Genomic DNA, 10899 nt, shown 5'->3' with positions numbered 1-10899 from the left:
GCCATCCCAGACCCCAGCTCAGCTTCCCAGGTTGCCTCATTCTTGGGCATGACCAGCTACTATTTGAGGTTTCTCCCACAGTACTCTGACACCACAGCCCCTTTGCGTCGGCTGCTGCGCAAGGACGAGCCTTGGGTGTGGTCTTGGGAGTGCAGTGATGCTGTGCGTGCCCTCAAGACGCAGCTTACCTCTTTCCCAGTGTTGGCCCACTTTGACATAGCCAGCTCCACCCTCGTGACCTGTGACGCATCGTCTATAGCTTTAGGAGCTGTGCTGTCGCAGATCCAGAAGGGGGTCGAGAAACCCATCGCCTTCGCCTCCAGGGCCCTCAACCCGACTGAGCAGCGGTACTCCGTGGGCGAGCGAGAGGCCTTGGCCTGCATCTGGGCCTGTGAGAGGTGGCATCTCTATCTCTATGGCCGCTCTTTCACTCTCAGAACTGACCACCAGGCTCTTACGGCGCTGCTGTCCACGTCTGGGACAGGCCACAGACCACTCAGACTACACCGCTGGTACTCCGTCAGTACAATTTCGATCTGAAATTCACCCCGGGCAGAGACAATGTTGTGGCTGACCTGCTGTCCCGATCTGTCCCCGCCCCGGCCCCAACCCTGCACGTCGACACTGACTGTATTGAACAGGACATTATTAACATGTTGCATGCGCCCCTTCAGGCCACTGTCTCTCTGCAGGAGCTCAAGGACGCTTCTGAACAGGACCCCATCCTTTCTGCCCTCCGCACCTACATTCACGATGGCTGGCCTCATGTGGTCCCGGGGGAGCTTGCTGCGTTCTCCCGTGTGCGTCAGGAGCTCTCCTGTTGGAATGACACCTGTGTGGCACGTGGGCTGTGCACAGTGATTCCTGGTGCCCTGCGTGCACGCGTCTTGTCCATGGCGCACGAGGGCCACCTGGGCATCGTGAAGCTGAAACAGCGCTGCAGGGATCTGGTGTGGTGGCCAGGGATAGACCGGGACATCGAGGCCTTGGTCAAGGACTGCGCTGCCTGCCTCGTTAGTGGCAAGACAGGCCACCAGCCGCCCCCTCCCCTGCAGCCTCTCGCCTGGCCTTCTCAGCCCTGGGATCACCTGCAGCTGGACGTCTGTGGTGAGATCCACGGGGTCCCACACCATCAGCGCTTCCTGATGGTTGTCTACGACCTGCACTCAAAATGGCCGGAAGTTGCCCCTACCGGTTCTGTGACCTCTCGGGTCCTCACCGACTTCCTGGACTCTCTCTTCTCCCGCTGGGGCCTTCCCCGGACCGTCACAACGGATAACGCCCCCCAGATGGTGTCCGCAGAGTTCACTAACTACCTCCAGAGCAAGGGTATCCGACACGTGCGCACTGCGTACTACCACCCCAGGCCAACGGTGGTGTTGAACGTTTCAACCAGTCTCTGAAAAACGGCATCAGGGCACACACACATCAAGGGTGCTCGTTTTCCCAGGCCCTCCGTCATACTCTGCTGCACTATAGAGCCACCAAGCACTTGACCACAGGCGTCTCCCCGGCCTCCCTCATGCTGGGCCGGGAGCTCGCTTTGCCCCTTGACAGGCTCCGTTCCACTACGCCCATTTCCCCGCCCCCTTCCCCTGTGGTTAGAGCCTCGGTCTCCCGTCAGCAGGCTCAGATGAAGCGCCGCTACGATCAGTCAAAACGGGCCAAGGAGCCGCTCATCGCCGCCTCCGACTGGGTCAGGGTCCGTCGGCCTCATCGGGACAATAAAATGGCTTCATTCTGGTCCTCCCCCCTTCAAGTTGCTCGCCGGCTGGGCCCCGCCACCTACCTCCTCAACGATGGCTCTCGTTGGCACTCCAGCCGTCTTCGAAAGGTCCCTGCTCCTCCACACACAGCTGTTGACACGCCTCGCTCTTTGGATTACGCCGTGACTGCGCCTCGCTCTATGGATTAGCCCGTGGCTTTGCCTATTCCTGCACAGGTCGTGGACATTCCTGGGCCTGCTCGGCCTCAGGCCTGTGCCGCTCCACGTCCTACTCGCGTGCGTTCTCGCCCTGCCCGCTTACAGGACTTTGTGTCGGGACTGTATGCTTGAACTTTTGCCAGGGGGGGGGAAATGTTATGTCTCACTGACAGCTGTTTGTGAACTGACAGCTGTTTGATTGTGCTGCGCTCGTTGCATACTCCTGTGTTGCCTGTGTGATGATTGGGGGGATTATCTGGGATCTAGTACTTCAGTCTTGATACACAACATGTTGTGATGTTGCTGCTTGCTGCCGTTGTTATTATTCTAAGTTTGAAAGTTAAGAAGAGTTGTGTTAAAACTGTGTCATGGTCCACTGATTGACAAACACAATAGTGTGTCTTGCTTGATTTCCCTCATTGCAATAGAGCTTGCCCATATGCTGTTGTATATAATACGCTTACTTGATGTTTTGTACTCTGACAAAGACCCGTAAGGGTCGAAACGTTGTACTAAATCCTGGAAGCAGAGACTCAGTGTGCGGACAACCCTTCCTTTTCTAATCAGAAACTAGCCAATCAGAATCAAGTATTGGGACTAACCGCTTTAGAGAATGTATTCTATACCGGACCGGCAGCCAGTGCAGAGAGGACAGGTCTCCTCCTCCTGGTGCCGTCAGGGGTCTGGCCGCCGCATTCTGCACCAGTTGGAGACGGGACAAGGATGACTGGCTAATCCCAGTGTAGAGGGCATTGCAATAATGTAACCGGGATGATTTTATACGTGAGGTGGGGGGCTCAGAGTGCGTCCACTAAGGAAAGTAGGCTTTCTAATAACACAAGCCGCCTTTGTATTGGTTAGTAGGTAAAACGTTCTTTATATTTCCGCAACAGAGGAGAGGCTGGTCTGCATTTCATGCGAAGAAGGAAGACAACAGTCCCATAGCATTAATGCAATGGCAGCAAAGTGCATTAGGGCTATGGACCAGAGCTAGATGGTTGTCACAGTGTGTTGTCTGCCCTGCTGTATAACTGTTTACTGTTTTTGAGTGTTGCTCAAAAAAGCCTATGCCTTGCCCTTGGTGTCTGTGAGTTTGAGACCTCTGTGACAGAATAAACCCCTACTCAGGAGGAATTCTGCAGTGTCAATCAATCAATCAATCAATCAATCAATCAATCAATCATGCAATACACATGACTTCAAAGATTAATAAACATATTTGATCCAGACAGTTGATCAACTGTCCTCTGTTCCTCATTTATCTGTACGTATTTGCAAGTCATTCAATTTGCAAGTCATTCAATTCAACTCCATGAAAATGGAGGACCCTTATTTAAACAAGTCTTGTGCTTTTTCTGGTTCTATCTTCAACTTAGCGGTTTTTGTATTGAACTGTACTTTCATTTGAAATGTACCCATTCTGCATACTGTGAAATACAAATTTCAATCAGTCAATCTTCCTCTAGTTATTTTTGAGGGGCTGCCCAGCTTTGAGTGTTTGTGTAAACACAAGCATTGTGTAAACACAAACACAATGTTGGTGCGTTTGACGTTGTTTAATACAATCAGATAGGACTTTTCTGTTTGGATGTATGGGCTGTCAATGACAAATTTCACCTAGTTACCACCTTGCTGACAAAAAGGCTGCGGTGTGCAATTGCTGTGCAGCAGAAAGCAGCTATATTGACATTTATTTCCCCAAATGATATAATTAATTTTAATGAAAACATCATACTGGACATCACAGTTTTATTTAAATATAAATAAAATAATGATTGATTTATGATTGAAGGAAACTGTTTACATCAGTTCACAAAATAAATTTAACTGACTTAAAACAGCAAGTTCATTAGTTCAAAAATCATAAAGTTCAGACAGTATGTCTAGAAATGGCCTGCTCAGTCTTTCGGAACGTACAGCAATCATCAGCAAACATTAGTCTTAAGGGTTATTTAATTTAAAACACTTTTGTTTAACAGCAGCAGAGACTCATTTCCTCTGTCCTCCCACCCAAATCAAGCCTTTCGAGACACATTTTTGATGATTCTGTTTTGACTGAGCGTCCTTATTTAGTTGTTTGCTGTTATAGGTTAGGCATCTTCAATTCATATATTTTTGTAACCTCTTTTATTTTATTTATTTTTGTAAATAAATGGATATACAGTTTTAAGTCCTTTGTCCTGTTTGTTTATGTTGCGACCTTTACACCCCTAGAAATAAGGGTCGTGGCCCGGGCGGCTAGTGTAGCGGTCCGGGCACCTATAGGCTGCTAAGCCAGCCTGAAGGTGTGCCACGGGTTCGACTCCCGATCTCGACGACCTTTGCCGCGTGTCACCCCACCATCTCTCTCCCCATTTCCTATCACCATACTGTACACTATCCAATAAAGGCAGAAAAAGCCCAAAAATATATCTTAAAAAAAATAAATAAGGGTCGTAACAGTGGGGGGAAATGCATATCGATGTAAACGTGCACATATTGGTCGGTAATTTCATGAAACCTTCATACAAATGAAATAATGAATGAAAGCATAGATTTTCAGGCATTTTGACCATGAATGAAATGTCACAAAGGGAAAGGGGCTTAGCAGTGCATGTTCGCCAACCTTAATGCATGTTCGGACTAACGGGACTTCGGATCTATGGACTTCCCTTCCCTTCACTAATTGAAACCATGCTTTCGTAAATAATGTTAGTGTGCGTTCGCTGATTTGAAATCTATATAGCTAATTTGCCTCTTACATACCTATAATACTTTGACCAACAGGTAATATTTCTAAGGTATATAGTATACATAGGTCTAACATCAACAGACGTATAGCCTTTGAGATAGATATAACTTTAGATAGATAATAGATGTGTTACTGGATTGCTTTTAGTTTAATCTGGTAGAAAAAGTGAAAATTCATTGAATTCGTGCTTCTACGTCTTGGTGTCACGTCGACCCATGATGGACTTCTTAGTGTTTCTCTCAGGTTTAAAAAGCATTATATAACACTTTGGTCCAAACAGTGACACCAAAATTCCAAAGCTAGAAGCTAAAATAGCAAAAACCTCCACTACATCTGCATATTTGCCTGGAGAGCTGATATATGCTGGGATGAAGGCTATCCACACGGCACAGAAGATCAACATGCTGAAGGTGATTAACTTGGCTTCATTGAAGTTGTCTGGAAGATTCCTTGCCATGAATGCTAGGAGGAAGCTCAGGAGTGCAAGTAAACCAATATAACCTAATAACACTGCAAATCCAACTGTTGATCCCACATCACACTCATAGACTATCTTATCACTGTGGTATTGTGTGTTTTTATGAGGAGCTGGTGAGGCAGACACAAGCCAGGCTATGCAGATTGCTGCCTGGATGGAAGTAAGAGCCAGAACTGTTCCTCTCTGCTGCATAGCACCAAACCACTTCATAATGTCTGTAGCCCCAGGCTTGGAGGCCTTGAATACAGCTAAAACCACCATAGTCTTTACCAGGATACACGAGACACACAGCACAAAGCTGATCCCAAATGCTGCATGCCTCAGCTGACAAGTCCAGAGACTGGGACGGCCAATGAACAGAAGTGAGCACAAAAAACAAAGTATGAGTGAAAACAAGAGAAGGAAGCTAAGTTCAGAGTTATTGGCGCGCACCATGGGTGTGATTCGATGATAGATGAAGATTCCCAGTACAATGGCACAGATAAGTGTGCCCAGCAATGAGATGATTGTCAAGGAGATACCAAGAGCCTCATGGTAGGAGAGGAACTCCAGGCTCTTAGGAACACAGTGGTCACGCTGGGGACTGGACCAGAAGTCCTCTGGACAACTGGTACACTCTGTAGAGTCTAACAAAGATGACAAGGTTAAAGGGACAGACAAGTACAGTATTGTCCTAAAGACACTGTAGCCTACATTACTACATGGTGTAAACCAACCAGTCTCATTGCTGATCTCTCCCTCAGAACAAGCAATGCAGTCAAAGCAGCAGATAGGTTCCCCTTTAATTCTGGCCACACGGGTTCCAGGGGAACAGCTCTCACTGCACACTGACCGAGGTGGCTACAGAGGAAATTAAGAATGATATATTTTTGTACAAACTGAATTACATTCACACTAGCTCAGCATTAGCTATAGAAAGATGAAGTGACCTTTTTAGATTCAAAGTTCCAGAAGATTCTGTCTTCATCCAGGATGAGTTCTTCACCTGCAGAGACTAACTTCTTGACCACACCTACATTGTGAACTTTTGTACTTCCGTCAGGGAGCCACACCCAGTTCATGACATCGTAGATTGGTAAAGGATCACCATTCTCATCAAACGATACATGATCACCAAATGGTGTAGAGAAGTTGATCCTTTCCAGGTAATATACAAGCTAGACATGGTGATGAGCAGAATTATGAAGAGCAAGTGACTATAAAAGTATGTTTTGAGCAGCTGCTCAAAATATTACTTGCACAATGTACATAGACAAGGGAAATAGATTTTGATGTACAATTTGTACTTGAAATTATTCAGACACCACTGCATATCAGGTTTAAGGGTAATAATCACAACTGTCCACTGTGTGGAATAAACAACTAAAACTAACAATTTAATGACTACTGCATGCTCATAATTATTCCACCCCATCATGACAAGTGTCTTTAGTAATCTTTTGTGTACACCCTTTGGCCTTTTGCTGTTATGAACTGATCCAAATTGTATATATAGTCAGATTGGCCCAGACACCAGCCAATTTGAACCCAACTAGAAACATATGTAACCGGTGAAATGAGTGACAGTACACCTGCCATGGCTGTATTGTCCGCAAACCGGCACAGCTGTGCCCAATAAAAGGCCCTTTTCCTGGCACACAATGCAACATGCCATGGATGGCATGGGCCAGAGCATACACAGCCTTGTACACATTGTACTCTGGCCTGAGGTCAGATACATCCAAAAGTGCAGTTTCTGCTGTTGCTAGGTCCTCTTGTCCTGTACACACCCTTCCACCAGCATCCACCCACTCTGACGGAAGGGGGGGGAAATTACACTGAAATGTGTGCTCCCAAAACCGCCTCATCTGAAGAAACACAGTGAAAACTTAAAGCATAAATTCTCTAAAGCACAAAGCTTGTGAATGAACACAAAATTGCAACTTAACCCATTTAGGACTGAGGCCGATTCTAAAAAGGCCTTCTAAATCCTGAGCTACGTTTTCATCAAATATGAATTCAAAATGACAACAAATATATATGTTGCTATATACTGTACATAGCAACAACTAACCCAAAGGGGTTTCCCGTCCTGAAAGGTATAGTTACAAAATGGGATCCCGTACATAATGGGTTTAAAAAATGAAACAAAAGACTCACTATGTTATTTTCATGGCTGTTGTCAGGGTCCGTGTCAGGATGTATTTTTAACAAGAAGTCCTTTAGACCTGGTATCTCTCCACGACGGATGGCAATGCCCAGGGTGCCTCCCAGGTACGGCATGAAGTCTAGAGTCAGGAGCTTAGGATATGTTGTCCAGCCCTCACTGGCCATCCATTGCAGACCTGTCACATTCTGCTTTACCACCTATATGGTATATAAATCAATGCTATTGAACACCCTTCATGTCTGTGTGTTGATTCACAAAATATTGAACAAATTAAAATGAAAAGTATTAAAAAGTGCCTCTGAAAAAACCAACTCCATTGGACCCTCAAACTGTCTGTCTGTCTGTCTGTCTGTCTGTCTGTCTGTCTGTCTGTCTGTCTGTCTGTCTGTCTGTCTGTCTGTCTCCACCACCTCTCCCCCTCTCATGTAAGTATCTGACAATATACAGTATAAATTCACAGTACCAACTTTGATGAGGCAGTATTGCTTTGTTTTAAAAATATAATGTTTTCTTAATTTCTTGAAAGATTATATACATAATAATATACATATTTAGGCTATATATATATATATATATATATATATATATATATATATATATATATATATATATAATTATTATTATTATTATTATTATTATTATTATTAGTGTGGTTGCCCAAAGAGCAACCAGACTATTTTTTCCTCCGGAGTAATCGCATAATCAAACTTCCGCTCTGATTGGCTGAGATTTGCATACCGCTGTAGCAGCTAATTGGCTGTTGTTGGTTACGTAACCAATCTATGTTTTACAATTGTTTATAACTATAGTCTGGTTGCCCTTTGGGCAAACAGACTATTCCGGAGTAATCTAACTTCCGCTGTGATTGGCCGAGCTTTGCATAACGTTTGTAGTAGCTAATTGGCTGTTGTTGGTTACGTAACCAATCTATGTTTTACCATTCGCTTATAAAGACATGAATTCCCTTGAGGGGCAGAGGACTTAGCACAGAACTTACCCTGTAGGATTAATAAAGGTCTACATTACGTAGTAAATGCGTCGGCTTGCAATCAGTGGCTTAGAATCAATAACATTGTATGAAAAGGTATTAAATACACCTGTCCAAAATGTAATGTTAATGGCCCTTTTGTCCATAACAAAACGTGACATTGTAATTGGCTGACAATATTAGTGGGAGGGGCCTATGTAAGCGACTGCGGCAACCACACTTTGCAGTGTAGTTATTATTATTATTATTATAATTTATTTAGAAAGTGGTTAAATTGCTTTCCCACAACCTCCTTCATGAGATGAACCATATTGCTCCCATGTTCAAATACAATGACCACACGAGCTGTGGATGTCTTCATCACAGTGACAATCCTCTGAAGTTCAGCTGGGTCGTGGTCCCAGGGCAGAACCTCCACGTACGCCAGACAACCAAAACCAGACTGGGCCAGGTCAGACTGGAATGAATGGGCAGCATTTCGGCCATAGGCATCATCACTAAATAGCAGTCCTGCCCAGGTCCACCCAAACCGCTTCATAATTTGGAGCATAGCTTGGACCTGATGGATGAAGAATGGTGGGATAAGACCTGCTTAGTTTGATTATGCACATACTGTAGTGTAAAATCAGTGAATCTCCTGCGTATAACCCACATTAATTTTCTTTTGATGCTGACCCTAAACCTAACCCTTCAGCTCCAGCAGTATTATACACAAAGAAATGAGAGGCGATATGCAATATCAATAAAAAGTGATGTGTACTACTTGATACCAACAGATATTTTGTCTGTAGAAGTTCACCTGGAAGGCATCACTTGGGATTGTTCTAAAGAAAGATGGGAACTTATTCCGGTCACTCAGACAGGAGCACGTGGAATAGTAACTTACCTGAAAATACACAAAAGATATATTCTGTAATATACCTATACGGTACTATAATTCTTTATTACACGGCTTGGTTGAATGCTTGATTCTGATTGGTCAATCGCCAAATTCATCGGTCTGTTATTTCTGGATAATGACTGCTCCGCTCTATAACACACCGATGCCAAAACAAACCCTCGGAGTACCTGCTGTGCTCCGCTGATTTACTGCTGTTTCCAACATGACAGCCATGATGTAAACACACACACAGTGGCCTTTACAGCAAAACATTGCTCTCAAAAAGGTTTTTGAAAACATTTCAGCGAGAAATAGACGGTGCAGTACCCGAAAATGGATTCTATTTGATCAATTCACTTCCTTGTTTTCCGACTGTGCTGCAGCTGGGCAGACGCCGGCCAGCGCGACACTTATGGGAATACTTTCATTACCGTAAGCAAGCGTTATGAGGAAGGAGGAGAGACCCGCACACTGCCACTTGCTGGTTCAAGAACTTTATTTTAAAGAGTCAGATTGCAACGTTTCGGCTTACCGTAAGCAAGGAAATATGAGTCGTTTTGTTTTGTTTTGGGTCAATTTATTAATTTATGTATTAAGTAGCCGTGTAATAAGCGGGATAATATATGGCTGAGTGGTCATTGTTTATAGATAAATCACCTTCAGGCTGATTAACCCCTGACGCGACCGCGGAGGTGGTTAATCAGCCTGAAGGTGAACAATGACCACTCAGCCATACATTATCCCGCTTATTACACGGATAATAACAGCCGATCTACAAGCTCAAAACGCGTCGCAGTGCAACGCGTTTTGAGCTTGTAGATCAGCTATTTTTGCTATAGTTTAATTTAAATCCTGAATATTTGTTTTGCTATTTTGGAATTGGAATCCTGAAAGATATGTTAGACTAAAGTAATTAAAGCCGGTCATGTTTGCATGATTGGTATTATAACAGAAATTAAATGATATACTTTATCAGTATTCCAATATTAGGGCCACATTAAGTGAAGATGGGGGCCGCATATGGCCCCCGGGCCGCCAGTTGCCCATGTATGCCTTACATAATTTCCCCCTAACAAGCAGAGCACGTTAGTGGAACAGAGCAGGGTGAAACTCTACACTCACTTTCCCTGCTCAATCCCACGCTAAAATGCTCAACATCGCTCACCACCACTCAGCTTGATTTCCCTCCGCTCGGTTCACATTTTCAATCACAAAAAAAAAGAAAAAAGAGAAAAAGAAGGTACTGCATCGTGTGCTGCGAACACACAGAGGCAGCTTTAGCCATCAGGAGGCAGCTGGTTCAGAAACACAATGCCATCTTTTGACAAACACGTATACGAACCCTTCAGCACTCACAACAAAACACACTATAGCCTTGCGTAGCCAGCCTTCATCTGCCTTTGCAATGCATATTGCCACGCAGTGATATCACCATCGCTACACAAGGCTAAAAACACACACCAAGGTTTGTTAAAACTTGCATGGTGTGTTGTTAACCCCTAATCAATCATTAGGTTATACTTTGTTACGAAAAAACACAAACATTATCCTTTTTCATAAGAGAACGCAATAACATAATAATAATAATAATAATATATATACGATTTATATAGCACTTCAAGGTATCCAAAGTCGCTTTACAGAACAGAAGTAAAAACAAATGTATTAGAAAACTAGTTAAAAAATACATTGTATAACAATATACAATGTGGCAATCTACTGCCCCCCATGCTCCATTCAAAGTCTGCC

At 44.4% G+C, this 10899-nt stretch overlaps 1 protein-coding gene across 1 annotated transcript in view; it reads right to left on the bottom strand.

Annotated features, from left to right (window-relative positions):
* Positions 1 to 4845: 4845 nt before the first annotated feature.
* LOC306913272 (uncharacterized protein) overlaps positions 4846 to 10899 on the bottom strand; it is a gene marked incomplete at both ends in the record, with an annotated part of 42344 nt that continues 36290 nt past the window's right edge. The window contains 7 exons of the mRNA XM_079489863.1: positions 4846 to 5759; positions 5850 to 5973; positions 6063 to 6290; positions 6705 to 6980; positions 7273 to 7479; positions 8560 to 8829; positions 9070 to 9156. Coding sequence (XP_079345989.1) covers positions 4846 to 5759; positions 5850 to 5973; positions 6063 to 6290; positions 6705 to 6980; positions 7273 to 7479; positions 8560 to 8829; positions 9070 to 9156 — 2106 coding nt within the window. The remainder of the gene's footprint in view (positions 5760 to 5849; positions 5974 to 6062; positions 6291 to 6704; positions 6981 to 7272; positions 7480 to 8559; positions 8830 to 9069; positions 9157 to 10899) is intronic.

Source organism: Electrona antarctica, assembly GCF_951216825.1.
Source record: "Electrona antarctica genome assembly, chromosome: 20".
Taxonomy (NCBI): Eukaryota; Metazoa; Chordata; class Actinopteri; order Myctophiformes; family Myctophidae; genus Electrona; species Electrona antarctica.
Note: the sequence above shows the minus strand (reverse complement) of the source record. Positions and strands in the feature narration are given on the sequence as shown.